The 20,462-nt window shown below is 41.4% G+C and overlaps 2 protein-coding genes across 3 annotated transcripts in view; one reads left to right on the top strand and one right to left on the bottom strand.

The window, feature by feature from the left end:
* Nucleotides 1–1,330, top strand: part of LOC107375952 (protein FAM13A) — a 31,872-nt gene extending 30,542 nt beyond the window's left edge. For both annotated transcript variants that reach the window (XM_015944800.3, XM_070542010.1), the window contains exon 21: nt 402–1,330. In XM_015944800.3, coding sequence (XP_015800286.3) covers nt 402–525 — 124 coding nt within the window. In that variant the 3' untranslated portion in view covers nt 526–1,330. The remainder of the gene's footprint in view (nt 1–401) is intronic.
* LOC107375954 (phytanoyl-CoA hydroxylase-interacting protein-like) lies at nt 12–20,462 on the bottom strand. The gene is made up of 5 exons (XM_015944802.3): nt 20,035–20,462; nt 11,482–11,678; nt 9,923–10,097; nt 8,244–8,361; nt 12–2,640 (listed from the first exon to the last, which is right to left on the bottom strand). Exons 1-5 carry the CDS (start codon nt 20,138–20,140, stop codon nt 2,103–2,105), a joined length of 1,134 nt encoding a protein of 377 aa, XP_015800288.1. The 5' UTR covers nt 20,141–20,462; the 3' UTR covers nt 12–2,102.

Below are 20,462 nucleotides of genomic sequence, written 5' to 3'. Positions count from 1 at the left end.
ATCACTTTAAGGATGCTTGACATGATTGTTTTATTTTTCTCCTTTTAAGAAACTTGTAACATTTGTTTTTTTTAACAATGCCTTGTGAATAACAAACACCCACTAAAAAGAAATTCCATGGCGACGGTACGACAGTGATTATGCACACTCATGTCACATTAACCCAGCACAGAGTTCAGGAGAGAGACAAAGAGACAGACGTTTGCTCTGAACTGTACACATCCTTTGTACTGTACATGTTAGTATTCAAAAGTAAATACAGTAATATTACAATACACACACTGTACAAAGCTATCCGAGTAAGGCAACATAGGGACCATCGACCAGTCATGAAAGCTGCTGCAGGTTCTTTTGAAAATCATGAATTGAAAAAGTTTGACATATAATTGCATCATTAACAGGATTTGTCAGAAGGAGGACCGGGGACCAATGGCGGAGGAGTACTGCCAGTACAAGACCCTCAAAGCGAAGCTCCGCCTCCTGGAGGCTCTGCTCAGTAAACAAGACTCAACCAAGACGAGTTGAGTTACTCACAGTGGGACTTTTGTCTGTTTGTTATTATTATTACCAGGATATGATCATTCCTGGAAAAGAAACAGTTCCTGAGGCCAGCCAGTTTTGTTCCATGCCATGCTTGTTGTGTAAATGCACTTTACATGAAGAATACTGATGGAAATCAACTTTTATTTCTTGGTCCCAAAAAATCATCCCTCATAGTACAGGACATATTTTTTTAAATGATGTAGCAAATGTACGCCATGTAGCACGACTAATGCATATTTCTCAAGGATGAAGCACGGCAGCTTGATGCTATTTCCAGTTGAGCCATTTATAAATACTTCATGTAATTATGGCACTTTGTTACTCACTTTATAACCTTGCCAGGATAGTATTTTTTTTTGTTTGTTCTTGATGTAGAAACTGCATTTGTAAAAAAAAAAAAAAAAAGGAAATGTGTACGTTAAAATGCAGTGGGACAATCTTGCGATGTTTGTGCATGTCAGGTTTTTATTTTCCTACATTGTGCTATGGTATGCATTCAGAGTTTTAAAGTTCATCTAAACTCGTCAATTTAGATGTTGATCTCAGATTTTAAAAAAATGCAGTGAACCTAAGCATAGTAGTGCAAGTCATATCTGCTGTCTAATTTGTGTTTAACCCCCGCCCCAGGTATTTATTTTTTTGTCTTTGTGAAGTTAATCCCTTCCAAATGCCTGTGTCAACAATGATCTAAGCTTTCACATTGTGCACTTCTGGTTTATATAGTATTCTGTATATTTATATATCTATATGAATGTAATAGTAAAAAATAAATATTTTTTCACATCTATTCGGCTGGACACATGGTTCATGGTTCTACATTCTTTTCTTCCACGGATGATGAAGAGTGACATGGTCGCTATGGTACAGGTACTGACAGCTTTCACACTCATGCTGCACCGAACTGAGTCATGCTTTTTTTTTTAAGTTGTCCACATTCAAAGTGTATACCTTAGATCCCACAGCAGTTTGACGTCTGTTTCTTTAACACCTTTGGTATTGTAGGACAAAAGAATGGTTGATGTTTCAGCCCTAAAAACGTGTAGTACCAGTCTTCACCGCTAGGGGGAAGTAAAAACAAGCAGAACTTATTAAGTTACTGTTAGAGGAAATATTAAGGACATTGTCCAAACACACAGTGGAAGTTAACAGCTTATTAGCAACATCAAGGCAAGAGAATTAGTTAAATGTGGGACAATTCATTAAAATCAACAGGAAGTGGTCACTTTGTTTTAGTTTGATGTAAGGATTTGGTCAGTACACACATATGACTTTTCTGATGGAGGAATAAATCGGTGCTATTGTTGATATTTATATCTCAGTTTTTTTTCTGTGACTTCATCATTTTCAGATGAGTTTGCCTCTTCCTCTTTTTTCTTCACTCGTCTTTGGAATCGATGAACTTTAATGAACAGAGTCAGAAGTATTTATGTCCATGTTCTGGTTAAACAGCTGCTTCATGCATGTGTTTGCTTCACCAGTAGACGTGGCCTTCTTTTGCGTGTGTGTTTGTGTGTGACAGTCAGATCACCCCATCCCCTTGTTTTATACATTGTTCTTTCTTAGCGCCCCACGCTGATGTTGCAGGTCTTGCAGCTGGGGTCCTTCTTGGCGTTTACTGTAGACAGGCTCATCAGCTGGTGCCCGCTGATCTCAGCCACTGTGCCTGATGCCAGGTCCACAGGCTCTGTGTAGATCACCTCCAGGATGACATCCTGGGCATGGTGAAACACCAGACCACCGTCTTTGTCCTCCTTGCAGGTAAGGAAACGGTTGTTAGTGATGTCCAGCACAGGAAGCCTCTGCTTGCAGAATTCATCACCCCTGGATCCCTTGGGTGCCAAGACCACAATGACATAGTGGTAGGCTGTATACATACAGTAGAAGTCTCCAAAGTACAGGTTGGTGTTAGGGTTGAAGAGGGCATCGGCTTGGACCTCAAAGCGCTGGCGACCATATGGGGAGTCCTGTGGGGGCTTGCCTGTGTTGAACTCTGTGTTACAGCTGAAGAAGACACCCTCCAGCTTGCCGCTGATGGGTGAGCCGTGGCTGCCACTGTTGTCTTTCACCGACGGCAACATTCGGTTCTCTTGCACATCCCTAAAATAAAAAAAAAGAATAAGCAGGTAAATAGCATTTTTTTAAGAAATGCTGTTTGAATGCTGACTGTCATTGGAATGTTCATCCCAGAAGAAATAAGGAGAGCATTTCTATGTAGAGGTGCTTCAAAAAGGTTATTACTCCAGTGTGTCTATGGAAATTTGGTCATAAATAAGTCACCACCACACACATAGAAAACTTGGGTATCATGATAGTGGAGATTTTGACTCTTGACCAGCTGTGACCTTTCTGCATTAGCATTCTCTCAAATTAGAAATCTCCTTCATGGATGTTGGTTACAGTGGAAGCAGAACCAAAGGAAGAATTAAACAAACTGTCTGAAGACTCCAGGGAGCTCCTAGAAGCAAATAATGATTAAAAGAGTGATTTGCTGGCTGAAGCAACAAAAGAGGAAGGTGAAGAAGAATCATGCCACAATGAGCAGCAGGAAATGAATTAGATAAGACTGCAGTTGAGGCTGAAACAAGATTTAAAGTGTCTACCGATCTCATCCAATTGAACTTGTGGTCAAGATATGGTCCGCAAGAGCTCAAACGATCTTTGATTCAGAAAAAGTAGTGATGTAAAAAGTCCAAACCTGGAGGCCTTTGAAGTGTTTATTGGTCTCTCAAGGAATAAGCTAAGTGAGGCTACCAAAGTGTGAGAGTGAGAGAAAATACTTTCTCTCTAAAACAATTAAAGACCTTAAAATCTTTAACTGCGAAAAGTTGAGTTTTTCTCTGCATGGTCCACAGAAGACAAGACAAGTCCCAGAAAGCTCAAGTGGAGAACAGCTGACTCCTTCCTTACTCATCTTCAGTAGGAGCAAGAGAGGGTGTCACAGCTAAAAGACTGGGAAAACCTTCAAAGACAAGGAGAACTGTCCAGATCTGCAGAAGTTAAGAAAGTTACTGTTAACCAGGATTTCTACAGATTATCAACGTACAGAACAATTGCCTTAAAAGTTCTAGAAGAGCTGAAGAAAACCTCACTGGTAAGAAGATTCACTCACTTGACACAGATTGTAGCGAAAGCTCGAAAAGATCTGACAGAACTTGGAAATTCTGATTCAATAAAGAACCAACTAGCAATTAAAAGTGTGGAACACTTGTTTAATCAGCACATTTGCAGTGGTCTTTAGTAGGAATGAATATCTTGTGAGTCATACTCTGGGAGAAAATGCTCTGGTGCACCTTTTCAGGAAATAGAAGTGAGCCACATCAGAGCTGAGCCTCAGACAACAGGATTTGGGGTCCCATTTCATGATATTTGGACATCTCGCTTCAGACTGGCTAACAGTAACGCAGCTCTACCACTGACTCTGCTTTGCAACATTGATGTTTTATCTCCTCATATAATTCAAATCGGAGGAGTTCTGCTGTGTGTCGGAGTTGCTAATGCTAATTGCTAACTTCTACTAGTCGAGACGTTCTCTGCTGTTTCCTGGACGCTAAACCAACAAAAGCCTCCCCGCCACGAGTCACTATGGGTGAGTCCATCACCACTGTTTAATGACAATGTGACATAGATCTGTCAAGTTTTTTTTAAATCCTAGAGTTTAACTGTCTATTTTCCATCAGAAGGTAATGCAGGAGATAAGTGTAGGAGACTATTTCATGTTCAGCCTGCATGAAAAACTCAGAGTGACTGATAATAATCAGAAATAATAATAAAAAATGTTTTTTTGTATATCTTTTTAAGAGTTACACACCTTTAAAACAATTTGGAGCAAATTGCCTGATTTTCTCAAAAGGGCCCAGCTGATTTTTATGTTAGAGCCACAAAAAATGACTCCAGAGCATCACTTTGTTGAGCTGTCAAAGTTCCTTAAATCACATGAAATGTCCTTGAAAGAGCAGTCTAAGGTTAGAGAAGAAAAAAACAAAACAGAGAAAGTGTGCCCGAGTCTAGAAAGAAGATCTGACAGTAGGCACCCCACAGGTAACCCAGGCTGATGAAAACCAGTCTGAGCTCTTAGAAAAGAACAGATTTTATGAGCTTCTTGCAATCCTGATGCTGATGGAAGTAACTGCAAATGCAGGTCGAAGAATTGGGACTCTGCTGGACCTTGCAACTGAAACACAAATTACATCACCCATAAGGCTGCCGGCAGGGGTTGCAGAGACCTTAGTGGTACATGGTGTTGGTGGGATGACTCTAGAGGTAAAACACAAAATATTTTCTCAGAATCAGGATAAAGATAAAATAAAAGTTCACCAAATGGTTGGTAATGGACTAGATGTAATCACCAAGGTGCACAAAGTCACTCAGAATTCAAGAAGAAGGTCACAGTGAGGGAAGACTTGCTTCATAAAGGGTAAAAGTTGTTGGAGATCTTGTATTGTAGATCCCACTAGGATGGACAGTGGGAGGACCTCACCAACACCATTTTGAGAAGGTGGAAGTGGCAGCACATGAGTCAAAGACTTACTTTGATGATGGATGAAGAACAGCTGCTTACATACAAGGAAAGGATCGGTGAACTGGGTTCTGCTTACAACATTCAAACTAATAAATAAAACTGGGTGCAACATTTTCTTCAGTCAAGTTCTGCGTTCTCTCTGTGACACGCCTGTCATCTGCTTTCCATTAAGCACCTGCTGACCTTTTCTTCCTCTGAAACAAAATGTCAGGTTTTAGATCAGTTTGGTGAGTTATGATTGAATATTTCAGAGGGAGGGAAAATGGGCTGTTGGCTCCTAGTAGGCGGGGCTTGAATCAATCCTGTTGCTAAGCATCTGTTCCAGTTCAGACTGCAGCTTGTGAGCTCCTCTCAGATTTGATCTTTTTATGCACGGTGACGAACAGAATGCCAAAACAGAAGCTTTTGCGGAGAAAAGCAGAATGAAAATTCTGTTTCTTCATTTAAAAAGGCTTAATTAGATTTTCTGACTCCCTATTTGAAAAAGCACCATTTATAATGGCTAAATAAATAAACATTTCTAATGAATAAATAAATCTGAGCTCAGATCATCAATTCATGCAGCTATAGCCTAAAAATGTCTTATTTTGTTGAATAAAAGAAATGATCAACATCTCGCGCCAGTACATTTGCCCACCACACGATGGTGCAGTTCAACACAAGCTTAAAGGTAAAACTGTAATGACTGCAACTCAGCAAAAGGGGTGAGACGGGTGACGTCATGCTGCACAGCGCCAACGAAAGGGCAAGCTTGGGTTTAAATAAGGAATCCATTTTTTATATCAGAGAGCCTTTGCTTTGGGTAAAATGGTGATGAAGGGATGCAGGGTGAAGACAGGAAGAACCGTTGAAAGGAGAATATGGAGAAAATGCACTCAAAACGGTAAATGTTGTAAGTGCACTATGTTTCAGAACAAAGAGCCCCCTCCAACCTCTGCATTGTCCCCAAGCTGTGCTAAATTCTAATAAATTAAAACAAAGAGAACAAACGAGGAATAAAATCATTACTGCATTTACTGACACATGCAAAGCAGTGTAATACGCTTTCCAGCTAATTCTCTCTTGTTTTGCTTCAATCAGCTAGAGGGAAACATATTAATGGAAAATACAAGGACAGTGTGTTATTTGCACTCTGAAAAGAGCAGCAGCAATGGCTAAAAATGCCCACCAGCTTGCATCACAGCAGCGCACTAATGAAATATAGATTTTATGATTCAGACATTAGCAACAATTCAATTCAATTCAATAATACTTTATTAATCCCAGAGGGAAATTAGAGTGTCAGTACACACAATTCTGAGATCAGACATACATACATACATACACACACATAACATGAATTGGTGACTGTGGTAATTCACAACCCGAGTCGCGCTACTGTAATAGATCAAGAGGGTTTACACGAGGATAGAGTCGGGGGGGGGGGGGGGGGGGGGGGGGAAGGCACTTCAGCGTTACCCTCAACAGAGAGGGTAGCTTATATGCAAAAAACACCTCTGACAGAAATGCTCACAGACTTCAGACATTACACAACATAAGTGTCCACTAGGTGGGGAGGTAGGGTTGGGACTCTCCTCACTTTGGTGTGTGCAGCCGCAGAGCAGCGCTCATCACCTCCGTTTGGACAGGGGAGGGAGATAATGGGTTAGAGAGCACAGTGACTCCTAGATACGGTTCCACGGCCTTCACCGGTAACAGTCCCGCCCAGGCTGGGATAGGGAGAAGAGTTACCATAGCAACAGCCGCATTCCACATTTCTTCTGAGGGGAGAGTTTTTACTTCAGCCTCACAGGCTCAAGGGCACCAGATTCAGATAAGGATTGTTTTGGGGACAGACAGAGATAATTTCCTCTCTGCCTTAGAGTTCTGTTGGTCAGCAACCCCTCTAGATCCAATAATGGCATAATTAATCCATCCCAATCCGTGCTGATCCGTCCACAACTCTGTCCTTGATGGAATCCACCTTCTGTGCCAGAGCCTGAATCTCAGCCAAAGTTCCAAGTTTACGACTCATCTCGACAATTATATGAGTTTGTGCATTCACAGCGCGGTGGAATCCATCACTGAGCTCCGGGATTGAGCCAATATTCCTCGAAAGCTTGTTAATTTTCCGGTAAACCAGGTAACCGCTCAGGCCAAACAGCAGGAATCCCGACACCAAAACGACAAATATCCAAACATCTTCAGAATCCTCTACAGACAGTTGAGAGAGGCATATCAGGTTCCACTGTTTCCATGTGTCCATGATATACCCAGCTGGCTCTGTCCCAGAGGGGCATCCAGGAGCCCCTTCTCCAGTTCTCATCATTGAAAACATTTTGTAAATCGCATTGAGAGACCAACTGACCAGATCCATTTTAATAATTTCCAGTTTCCAGAAAAAAATGCAGAAAGCTCCGTGCACAAGACAGGACAAAGAGCCTTGGGATAAAAGAGGGAGGGAGAGGAGAAAAAAGTGTCTGTACTCTCCAAGAGCCGGAAGGAGCATCAATAACTAAGTTTATAAGTAGAATATTTCAAGAAAAGGCAACAAAAAAGTAAAATTAAATGACATATTAAAAAGAAGCTGGATGAAACAAACTCTGCTTTGGAGAAATGAAGCTTAAACATCCCGACAGAGAGAGAGAGAGGGGGGAAATAAACAAACCCAGAGAAATCTGAATTTAATACATGAATGCTGAGTTATATATACTACCCTGGAGCAGTTTAAACCAGCTGCACCAAACAGGAAATCAAAATGTATTTCTGTGAATTTAGGTGAACATTATTAAAGGGGAACTAGGCAGGTTTGGCTTGCTTTTAGCACACTCTAGCATAAGTTTGTAGAACTGAAACCAAAATCTATCTCCTTGCTGTGCGTTTGTCTTTTTAACCCCTTAATCTAACAGCTAAAACGTCTCCCAGCCTTCCTTATTGTCTACAGGATTGATTCATCACTAAATTAAATAAATCAGCTGTGTTCATGATCTAAAACATCCAGGAAACTTGCTGGAAGCAGACTGCCAGTCCCATCAGAGCGACCCGCCAGTCTGAAGTTGCAAGTGAGATATTCTGGCCACAGTGGGCGATAGGGGCTGGGTGGCCTCTTATTAACCCTGTAAAGGGTCACTTTAGCACATACTGGCTCAAGAAAATGATTTACAAATATGAAAATGTTGCAAAGTATCTCTTTAATGCCTACCTGGCATGATCAAAGTATTCTTTATTCTGGTTTCTGTAGAAGACGGAAAAACGAAGCATCCGCCCAGCAATGACCTCTGCCTTTTCCAGGAGCTGGTTAAGATGCACCAACGAGTAATCTGGAAACAGATTCAACATGTTATAACAACTGCGTTCATGTGTTCTTCAAAAACAAAATAGCAGGATGAACTGTTCTCTTAGGATCCTAGAATCCCCTCTTAATTGGCTCTTTTGTAACTCAGCAGTCAGACTACAAACTTTTAATTTCATCCTGTGATATAATTCTACTTTCACCCACCATCACATTGCTGCCAAATGAATCTGGATTAAAGCCAGAATCCTATAAAAGCATTCCCTCATCCCACATGCATTAAGACAAGTGAGCTTGGCTGAAAAAGGTTATCACAATTTAAATAGGGGGGGGGGGGGGGGGGGGGGTGTTGCCAACAAATGTTTTTTTCTAAGCTGAGAATCTCCTACTTTACATCAGCATCATCCATAACATCTCCTTCATCAAACGTTCTGCTCCTGTGAGTTTTGTTGAAGATCACATCCATCCTCGCTGCTCTGACTCCACCTCCAGAGTGAAGTAAACGAAGTTCAGCTTGGCTATCATTGCAAATATTAGTGCTAAACATAAAGCACATCAACATGACTTTTGAAGGCGTATGAACTAAGAATGGCCTCCTGTGGTCAAATTTGGGTGCTGCAGTCCATATATGAAAACAAACGAGTCCACTCAGAGCAGCTGTTGCCAGTTATGGATGAATGCCAGAAGAGTCTAGATTACGAGTGAAGACGAGTCATACACAATTGAGAAGTAAATAAAAACATTTCACCGTAATATCGAGTTGTTGGTAAATGAAAAAGTAGTCTAAGATATTTTTAGAGTAGACAATTTTTTTCTAATTCACCATTAGCATTGTTAGCTTAGCATCATCCTACAGGCTTCTTTACCCAAAATTTGAGTAAAGCAAAAAATACTGCAGCTTCTCAGGGGTACAACAAGTAACTTCTGGGTCACTCCTGGTACTTTACAAAACACTGCTGCGTTTTACTGGCTGGTGGGCTCATATATGACTGGCCCTGTAACCAGGAAGTATGGAGGTGGGACAGATAGTAAACAATGACTACGTCTCTCTTCAGGTTTTTTGAAAGGAGAAAAAATAAAACAGCCGACTGAGAATAAAAATCGGTTTCAAAGTAACCTTCCTTCCAAAACGATTGATGATTATTATGATTATTTCACTGTAGAATTCTTACTTATTGCACCTTTAATTGTTAAGAACCACTTTTCATATTCTGATATAACATTGAGCTCTAAAATAACAGTTAACATGCAATTTCTTTCAGAATTGGGGACAAAGATAACAGCTCTTATCTTAGACCAGTAGGCCTCAGGAACGACTTTCTCCACCCGTTTTGATAACCTCCACCGTCGACCCCCCCCCCCCCCCCCCCATGTGTGTGTATGTGTGTGGGGCTCAACCTCTTGACTTCATAATCAGTACAGCGAAGCTCCCCTCCATTTCTTCTTGTATAATTCTCTCTGTATTATTATTATTATTATTATTATTATTACTATTATTATTACGAGTTTTATTTATCCGGTGATCCAGTTCCCCACTAACAATGAGGATAATTAAAATAAAAAACTAATTTCACAGGACTGTTTTGTACCAGCAGTGCAGAACTCTATGATCTCGCTCCACTCAGAGACGGCGTAGTCCCCATCAGCCTGTTTTGACGCCGTTTGGACGGCCACTGTGTACTCTGTGCGGGGGCTCAGGAACCAGTGGCCCCGGACCGTCATGGGCAGGGGCACAGCCTTGGCCACAAGCTTGGTTGGAACATCCTAAATGAACAAAGAGCAAGGATGGAAAGAGATGAGCGTCATGGAGCGATCTGCTGTCCTGTAATCACACACACAGTTCACAGCTGACCACAGGCTTCCTTTTAATGTCACACAACAATCTCTCTGCAGCACACAAGTACTAGTAGGCTTCAGCAGCTCATTGATTGGCCCGACATCCCCTGCCTAGCAACAGAGTCAGCCTGCTACAACAAAACAAAAGATAAGGGGTTCAGCTAAGCTGCACCCAGGAAGTAGAAAACAGAACAAAGGCTGATGAAACAAGTCTGAGATTAGGTTAATTACTCTAAAGTTAGAGCTGAGAGGGATGGTTTCTGAAGAGTCTTCAAATAAAAACACCTTCAAATGAGTGGCTGAAAGGACCATCTTCAGATAAAACATAAATAAATGTGTTTGAGCTTGTGAACAAGTAGCAGTAATACTAAATCAGACTGTTGAACAACAATTTATGCAAAGCTAAAGAATAACGGTTGGTGAGGTTTTCCAGGGCGGGGAGAGGGAAGTGGCTGGGGAAGGGAGTTCTAGCCACCTAGGCCAGCTCTTTTTGGGGGAATCCTAAGGCGTTCCCTGGCCAGGTGAGAGACATAGTCCCTCCAAAGTGTCTTGGGTCTCCCTTTAGGCCTCCTCCCAGTTGGACGTGCCCGAAAAACCTCACCAGGGAGGCATCCTAATCAGATACCCGAGCCATCTCAACTGGCTCCTCTCGATGTGGAGAAGCAGCAGATCTACTCTGAGCCCCTCACAAAAGATAAAGCTTCTCACCTCATCTCTAAGGGAGAGCCCAGCCACCCAGGGGAAAATCTCATTTTGGCCGCTTGTATCCACGATCTCGTTCTTTCGGTCACTACCAAAAGCACGTGACCATAGGTGATGGAAGAAACGCAGATCGACTTCTGGCTCAGCTCTCCTTTTTACCACAACAGATCGGTACAACATCCGCATCACTGCAGATGCAGCACCAATCCGCCTGTCGATCTCGCACTCCAGTTTTCCCTCACTCATGAACAAGACCCCGAGATACTTAAACTCCTCCACTTGGGGCAGGACTTCATCCCTGACCCCGAGAAGGTATTCTACCCTTTTCCGAATCACATTATTTCTGTTTCAGAATATTTCATTTGCTAAAGTGTATTGGTAAAGAGCAGGACTGTTCTATTCCGGGCCTCAAGGGCCAGAATCCAGCATGTGGTTTCTCTGGTCCAACACACTAGCTTCAGTGGTTGAATCACCTGTCCAGCACACGCTCATCGGGCTCGGCAGAAGGCTGTTAATTCTCTGCTGATTGAAAAAGTATACGTAAAACGAGTAAACAACGAGACTCTTTGGTGAGTCATCCCTCTTCCACTGAGGTTTGTCATTCTATTACCTTGTGTTTGAATTTATTGGAGTTTTTGTTTTCCTTCTTGTTCAGGTCAATAAAGTAGTGTGTGATGCGCTCCTTGCTGCGCGCTTCCATATCCCAGCAGATCTTGAAGGAGTCGCAGGTGATGTTGCTGATCTTGATATTCTGTGGAACAGGGAGCTCCTCCATGTCAGCAAGGCTGCCGTCCTGGGATTTATTTGCTGTGTAAGTGAGGAAAAAAAGACATTGCTGTCATTTTCAAACAAAATATTTTCTACAGTTGTGGCTCTTAAGTCTTTGTTCCACTGCTATAAATTTTCTCTTGTACGTGATTAAAACCTTCCATCTCTGCAGGAATTATTCCACATGCAGCAACTACAGTAGTATGGCTGCAAACCTGATCACTGTATAGGTTGCCATGGAAACACAGTTCCTCCACATTCATACAGCCATGTGCTTCACTAAGAATAAATGGCAATAAGTATTTCTAATACGTTTCTCTGTTGTGCAGAAGCTTGCGCCGGTACATGAGCCTGCAACAACCTCGACCAAAAGACAAAAAGACCATTGGCTCCTATCAAACAATCTTGAACAAGTCTAACCCTTTTATAGCAGCAACACTGCACAAAACCCTAAATGCTTACAAACCAAAGTTTACACAGGGGCCAATGAAAAATGAGGAAACTTAGCTTGAATGAGAGCTTTGTCACATCAGAATGAATGTGGACTTTGCGTCACGTGCACAAAGAGGCACCCACTTGGCATGGCAACAATGTGTTTTCTGTGCACGGTCTGGGGTCTAAACACACGAGTGAGTAAAATTTGAGAAAGCTATGTTTGGGGGTGATGTTCAATTTGACTGAGCTCTTTAGAGGATTAGCAAGAGCAGAAGCAGTGGAGAATAGAAAAGTAAAAAAAAAACCCTCCTCTGTTCAACTACAGGGATAAAAGTGTGGTCATTATTGGGTCACCTCTGAGTAATTCTCCCAAAATTAAGCTTTGTAAATGAATTTAAAAAAGAAATCAGTCAACCCCATCATGACTTTTGGCACATATTGCATAAGAACAATAAACAAAAGCAGTCAGATCTCGATTAGGCTTCTTCTTTTTTTTTAATGAAGAACCAGACTTTTGAACTTGTAACATGTTTTGTAACATGTAACTGTACAAGCTGCACAAGTAACCTTGGTTTGTAAACTTGAAACACACAACTTTCAGAATACTTGGTTCAAAAGAGTTTGTGCCACATTTAATTTACCCGTTTTTATAATGCGTCACTTCCATTTTGTAACAGATAACATTTGTTGTGAAACATTTTACTTTTTTTGTAACACGTTCATTTTGTAACAGATAACTTTTGTAAAGCTTGTTTTGTAACACGTAACTTTTGTTTTGTAACACGTTTATTTTGTAACAGATAACTTTTGTAAAGCTTGTTTGTAACACAGAACTTTTGTTTTGTAACACGTAACTTTTACTTTCTAACAAATAACTTTAATTTTGAAGTTTGAAACATTCGCATATCAAAAATATTTGTTTCACATCTATCTTGCCTGTTTACGGAACATGTAAATTTTGTTTTGTAACATGTAGCTTTCATTTAGTAGCTTTTTTTTTATCTACCTATTTAATGTAGTAGGTTATGGTTAAGAACCAAGTAAGTAATGATTCATTCCTCAGTAGGTACTTGGGAGAAGACTTCACTTTACGGGACACAAATGTAGTAAGTAATGATTCATTACTGAGTAAGTGACGATTAGTTTCTCTTCTGGTCCTTAAAGAGCAAGTCACCCCCAAATAAACTTTTTTTGCTGATAAACTAAATAAACGAGTGTATAAACGTGCTGCAGACACGTGTCGTCAATAATTTGGCACTTCGGTGCATCTTAGTTAAAATTTAAATATTCTGCCTAAAACTGGCAGTGTTGTGCCATTGTCAGGTAAAAACTATGCACTGTATTCTAATTTAAATCTGCCACCGCTATTGGCTAAGAGGTATGCTATGATGTAAACTGGTACATTATGATGTCACAATGATGTCGTGAGCCTGTGTGTGTGTGTATTTGTTAGCAGCCCCGCCCTCTCGGTCTGCCAGGCAACAGCATTTGTTGCATTTTTCAAACATGAAGTGGGAGTGGAGTTAGACTCTGGTAGGGGTTGACTTGCTCTTTAAATAACTACCCATTAGTCCCTGAATAAGACTAGTGTCCCTAATCAGAGCAGGTAAGGTGTTACCCAGGTAACTTTTGTTTTCTAACACATAACTTTAGTTTTGAAATTTGAAACACACTCATCTCAGACGACATGTTACAAAAAGATCAGTCTCACATCAAATTTGACGTATTATGTAACATTTAACATTTGCTTTGCGACTTGTAATATTTTATTTTTAACAGTTGACTTTTATTATGAAGCCTGAAACACACACACACACACACACACACACACACACACACACACACACACACACACACACACACACACACACACACACACACACACACACACACACACCTCAGAGTAAATTAAAACACAAATTTGAGTGATAATGTTACAAAACAAAAAAGTTACATGTTACAAAACACGACACAATCTATAATTCCTAAAATCTGCATCCTAGTTCTAGAATAGCCTGTTTACCGTGATTATAATCAGCCAGTGACTTAAAATGATCTAAAGGAAAAGATCTGTTCATCATGATTAAAACATCCAAGAATAAAAGCGACTCCTGAGTATAAAATTCCACAAACAGGTTCCAGTCTGAGCATACTTTTGTTATTTCTGGCTGTCCGGTGCTGATTTGTGAAAACAGCCCATTCGGCTGGTAGTCTGCATTTAAAATGCCCATCTCATTAACCTCAAGCCCCACTGAGCTGATTAATTTGGCTCAGGCTGGGAGGGTCAACACCAGACACAGCTGAGTGAAGCTTGGAGAGAAAATGTTCCATCAAGTCAGCGCAGAGCAGACAGTGATGTAAGCTCTGTAGAGTCCCATCTGAGGCCGGGAGTTGCTGACCTTTACCAAAAACAGAAAAAAGAAAAAAATTTTTTGTCATTCTCTGACATCTACTTCAGAATCCAATGAAACATGCCCCCAGGAGGGCTGCCAAGGACTGGGGTAAAGATTTCCTCCTTGTGCAAAAATGCTGTGTGATACAATTTCCTGAATGTGAGGGATTTGTTTTCACCTACTGTGCTGTCTGCCTGAAGGGAACTTGCAGGACATGAATGCAAACAAATGTAACGTACCAAAAGGATCCATTTTCACCCATATATTAGATCAACATAATAACCTTTCATCTACAGAAATAAATCCACTTTCTGTTTGGCCTTCTAAATCCAGAAGGTTCTGCTCAGCGCGTGTTCACACACAGAAGACAAAACATCCAGACAAACATTCTCTCCCAAGGTTCTTGCACTCTCTGTGAAAGCCAGACGTCAACATTTTTCACTCTGAATAAGTGAAGACTCCATGATTTTACAGTTATAAGTTAAATAATCATAAGTGATGAATGAACAAGATGTTTCAATGAAATGTTTGAATAACCTGTGCTTAAATCAACGAATTTGAAATGAATATTTCCTACAATGATCCTTTTATATCACAAACCAGTATGTGTTTGACTTAACAAGTTAGTCATTGTTTACACTCATACACATTACAATAAGATACATATTAAGGTTAATATGAAGGAAGGTGTGCCTTTCTGAGGGATACTGGTAAATACTCAGAAATGTGTCTAATTCTGGTTTGCCAAACTTGGCCAGAAATCGTAACAAAGTAGTTTAATAAAACAATAATTACTTCCCGAGTAATTCAGATTCCAGCTGACCCCCAATTCGGCCAAATTGGGAAAAAAGCCTTTTTTGAAACAAACTCCTTTGACCTTAAGTCAAATCCTTTCTGCGACGCTGTAAGCGTTTACAGACACAACTGCTCTTTTCAGAGCTACTTCACACCTGAGACACCTAATCTGCAGAGCCTGGGTTGCATCTCATGGCCGGGGAAGCTGAACTCAGAAGAAGCTACTAATCCCTGAGTATTGTGGTTTCGACGTCCGGTGACCTCACCACTCTGACCGCAACCCTCCGGACCGCCGGGAGCAACTCATACAATGGTATCGTAAGCCTGCATACTGGTGTCTGATGAGGTTTTTATCAATAACTATCTCTCTAGTTTATAACAAACAAATTATTTTACACCCAGATTTCACAATTTCTCTCAGATACAAACAACAGTTGCTACAACATCTAGCTTCCCTCACAACACCTAATATCCACCACACCACATCTCATTATTCATATCTTGTCATGTATCATTAGTTTAGGAAAAATAATTAAATTCATTTTATAAACTGTATACTGACTCTGTCTGAGTTAATACGAAGTGTGTTTATGGTCCCTGAACAAGCAAAGAACCCCAGAATGTTCTGATTAAACATTCAAAGATCAGATTGATATTTCATATTTATATGAAATCATCACATCTTATTGGTCATAGGTAATATGTATTAATTGCTACACAGAAAAGAGGAAAGACCTTTAACTGCCATAAGCAGAATGAGTTCCTTGTCCTCTCTAATGTTTACATCAACATTAATGTTTCCAGAAAACTTTGGCCAAAAAGGTGCGCTCACTCCCAGCATCTCGCAACGCTGCCCTGCTGATTCATCTCCTGTTTATGCTAACACTAGCCTAATTAACTTGTAAATGGAGGCTTAACACCACTACAGTTGGCCTTGCCTAATGCATTTAGATAATATCTGCCAAAAATTATTAGGGAAACTCAAACTGAAAGCAGTGCTTTTAAAGGAAAACAATGTTTCAAGGCTACAATTTATCTTATACATAATTTAAAGGTGAGACATAATTTAGGTCAGGATGTCAACTAATTAACACATTTATGGATTAAAAAACCTGAATTTTGATATGATGTGTAGCAGTGAGCCATAGTTGTTGTGAGAAATGCTAAGCTCTGCTTCAACCCCATGGGGACCGTGAGCACAGGATGAAAGATGGAGGCGGGAGAGCCAAGCTGGATGAAGGTCGTGTGGTGAGGAAGAAAGTAACCCTTTTACAATTCCTCATAGGAGGGCTAAATCCTCATCCAGACATTAACTGATGTCCTAGTGTAACACCTTTGGCTCCCTGTTCTTGCACTGGTTTACGACTTGTTGCTAAAAATATTTTTTTTTGCCAGATGTATTCTCAAAGACATGTTTTCTGCTGTTTCGCCCATACCAGCAAGACATGCAGCAGATGCATGGTGCAGAGCTTCTCATTTGCATTAAATTATAACACATAAACAGCCTTTTGTGCTTTTTTGGTTCAAGTCTTGAGTTGCTGAGACAAACAGCACCGATGCTGAGAAAAAAATGTTCTGAATTCTATTAGAAATATTTTAGCCTCTGGTTAAGTGACACGGGATGTGTTCGTCAGGCAGTAAGAGGCTGCATATTACCAGCACCGCCATAGGAGCTGATCATCCTGCTCAGAAGGTTTGTATCTGACATTGGGCAGGCCTGCTGTTGCCTGACCAAAAGAATCATCTTTCTGTTCAATGACCTCTGAAGTGGACAGGTTTGGAGAACCCGATGGGTTGAAAGGCTAAATTTGCTGTCGTTGCTGTGGCTGAAACAGACGCAGAGGTAAATGACGAAGAAAATCAACCTCATCAAACTGGCTGTGGAGGTAGAACCCGGGCAAACAGAAATCCTATTGCACTTTGATTTCATTTTAAATGATGAAATGAGACATTGATCCGGGTGGAAGAAGTGCTATCGAAGTGCTCGGTTCTGATGACATAGTTTGAAGAAGAGTGAAAAAATCACTGGAAGAAGCTGAAAGGAGGAAATCTGTGAACTTCCAGGAATAATGGGGTAATATATTTTCAACAGCATTTTTACAAGGGTTTTGAGACATTTTAGTTTGTGCTATGTCGGTTTGGATCAAGTCATTGAAGGTTTATGGTAAACGGCCTGTATTTGTATAACACCTTCTTAGGGTTCTATAATCCCTCAAAGTGCATCACAACACAATTAGTCATCCACTCACACACACACACACACACACACACACACACACACACACACACACACACACACACTAGTGATGATGACCCATGATGTAGCCACAACTGCCCTGGGGTGCACAAACGGAAGCGAGACTGCCAAACACTGGCGCCACCGGCCCTTCTAACTACCACCAGCAGGCAAGAAGGGTTCATGGTTTTGCTCAAGGACACAACAGCAGCATTCTCTGGCAGAAGCTGGGATTGAACCTACAACCTTCCAATTACTGGACAACCCGCTCTACCTCATAAACTGCTGCAGGTCCTGCAGCTTCATAAACGATTACTGTCTCAGATTAAAGCTTTTGTAGCAAATCTGCAAAACAAGCTACGTTTTACATGATCACAGAACACTCACCCATCCCCTCGGGTATCTTCCCTGGATCCACGTCCGGAACCAGAAACCCTCATTGAGGAGGATACGAGAGAGCGCTTAACACCAGTTATGGTTTCCTTGTTTTTAGGTCCAAACGTCTTTTGTTGTCCGTGACTTCAAAGGGTGTTTTTCTTTTTGGGACTCTGTTTGTCCTAAAGTTGAAGTGGTAGCAGCTGGCTGTTTCTGCTTTTCTGATATTATTGAGCAGAGAACCTCTTACACCAGAGGTGTTCTGGTCCTAAATACACGTGTGTGTAATGAGTGGAGGACCCAGGGAAGTGCGGCGGTTGAGCGAGACCAACGACTAAATGGTCCAATGGTTGCTTTCAGTCTGAAACGTGTTATGATGGAAGTTTAAAGACAAATGTGAGACAAACGCTGTGCGAAGTTTTTAAATCTCCATAATATAGTTATAGCTATGTTAGAATGTTATTAAGATGCATGAAAAATGTCTTCCAAATTTGCCATTGCAGCTTTTAACTTTTAAACACACACACACACACACACACACACACACACACACACACACACACACACACACACACACACACACACACACACACACACACACACACACACACACACGTTACAGTCCTCCTGAACAGTCTGAACCATTAACCCCATCTCAAACACAGAAACGACTTGTTTGCCACTGTGCATTGAAAAGCTCAAACAGGCTCCAGTGTGTTGGAGTTTGAACTGAAGCTGCATTCATTTGCTGGATCAGCATACAGGCCTTTCATGCAGGGCATCAAATATTAATGGAATTGTGGGTAAATTTAGAAAGCTACATAAAACTGAAATGAAAGCGGGCTGCTGCATCGACCTGATGGGATGACACTTCGTTTCCAGGAAGGAGAGGCATGGGTGACTTTTACGCAGGTGTGGCAGGGTCAGGGACATTAGTCAGCTTTAAGCACAAATAAAGAAAGTGATTACTCAAAACTGAAAATTTGAATCTTTTTCAATAGACATTTGGAGCTTTTTCAAACTGCGTTCATGTACAAAAAGATAAAAAGGTTATTTGAGATAAAGTGGAAGGGTTTCCATTTGCAAAACTTGACCATAAACAAGAATCAAAGGCAGTTCTGCAGAATTCACAGAAGGTGGACGTTGTTTATGGAGCAACACAGTATGTGCAGTCTCAAGGACACAGAGCTACTATTCACACGTGGATTACTGCTGAAAAACAGGATTTCTGTGCAAATGCCTGCAGCGTAAGCTGGTGGGATGTCCCTTTGACAGCATTACTGAAATGAGTTTTTTTTATCTAAACTCTGCAGCTGATCTAAAATATAAGAACATAGCACAATGGCTGCTTTGTGATTAACGAAGAGAATAAAAAAACTATTCCTTTGTGAGAAATTAGACCATTTAAATGTGGAATAATTTAAACATTATGCAATTTCAAAGGCATTTCTGTGCCTCAGATGTTCAATCAGAAGTGTGTGATTGCTCCGTGTGCTGTGGGGTGCATTGCCTTTGCACACTCATGTGTGCAGCCATGTTTTAGCTTTTCACTCTCCTGATGATGACTTGCTTTTTTATCCTCACCGTAAATTCCCCAAGTTCCGTGTGGCCAACCAATCTCTTATTTATTATCCTCCTGGCTTATGCACGCTTAAGAAAATCTGATCAGTTCAGGCGTTTAATTAAACATCTCGTTGTAAATGGATAACTTTTGAGTTCAGTGGGAAGTCAGCGCAGCGGGGACGCAGTTGGAGGACACAGCCAAATCCTAAATAGCAGGAATTTAAAAGATGAAATAAAACGTGCAGCAAGACTCTTTTTAGGAGAATTTAATCACACTAGAGCAGAGAAAAGGATCGTTGCTCAGCTGAAGGCGGGGTGCTGCCGTCCTCTGTCCACGCCTGTGGTGCTGAAACAAAAACGTTCCTCTCTCTTCAGCTCGGATTTGCAAAATTCTAATATCTTTTGTGACAAAACTTATCTTTCATTAAAATAACGTTGCTAACAATATGCCTCATAATTCTTCTTCATCTATTTAAGGAACCTGCGTTGTCACCGGGGCCCTCGTTCATCTAAAACGCACAACCAAGGTTCGGGTTGGTTTTGGGTCGAACCGGGCCCACGATGTGTGTGTTGGACAGAAACGTGTCAGACGACTCACCATCTCGTTCACATAACTGTATGGCGTCCAGGCTCAGGTCCTTGATCATCCCCTCGCACGGACTCAGCGGACTGGTGATGTTGTGCGCCAAACCTGGAACCTCCATCCCTGCTCAGGAGTGTGGACGATGATACCGGATGGTGTCGTTCTCGGCTTGTTTTGGGGGGGAAACTGCAGGCACGTCCGCTCCGCTCAAAAGAGGAGGAGAAAAGAAAAGAGTCCGGTGTCCAGTCTGGCGCGCAGCTATCTTCTCTGCCTCCTCCTGGGAGGTGCGGCGAGTCGCGCGTCAGCGAAATCGTCACGGGCTCGAACAGCGCGAGCCGCCAGCTGCAGCCTCTGCTGCAGAGATGGTCACCTCCAACCTGATCACTTTTTCACGAGCAGCGGATCGCTTTAACCCCTTTTTACGGTGCGGGAGCCACAAGTGT

The sequence above is a fragment of the Nothobranchius furzeri genome, chromosome 12 (genome assembly GCF_043380555.1).
Source record: "Nothobranchius furzeri strain GRZ-AD chromosome 12, NfurGRZ-RIMD1, whole genome shotgun sequence".
NCBI lineage: Eukaryota > Metazoa > Chordata > Actinopteri > Cyprinodontiformes > Nothobranchiidae > Nothobranchius > Nothobranchius furzeri.
The sequence above is the reverse complement of the archived record's forward strand: the minus strand, read 5'-3'. Positions and strand labels throughout refer to the sequence as shown.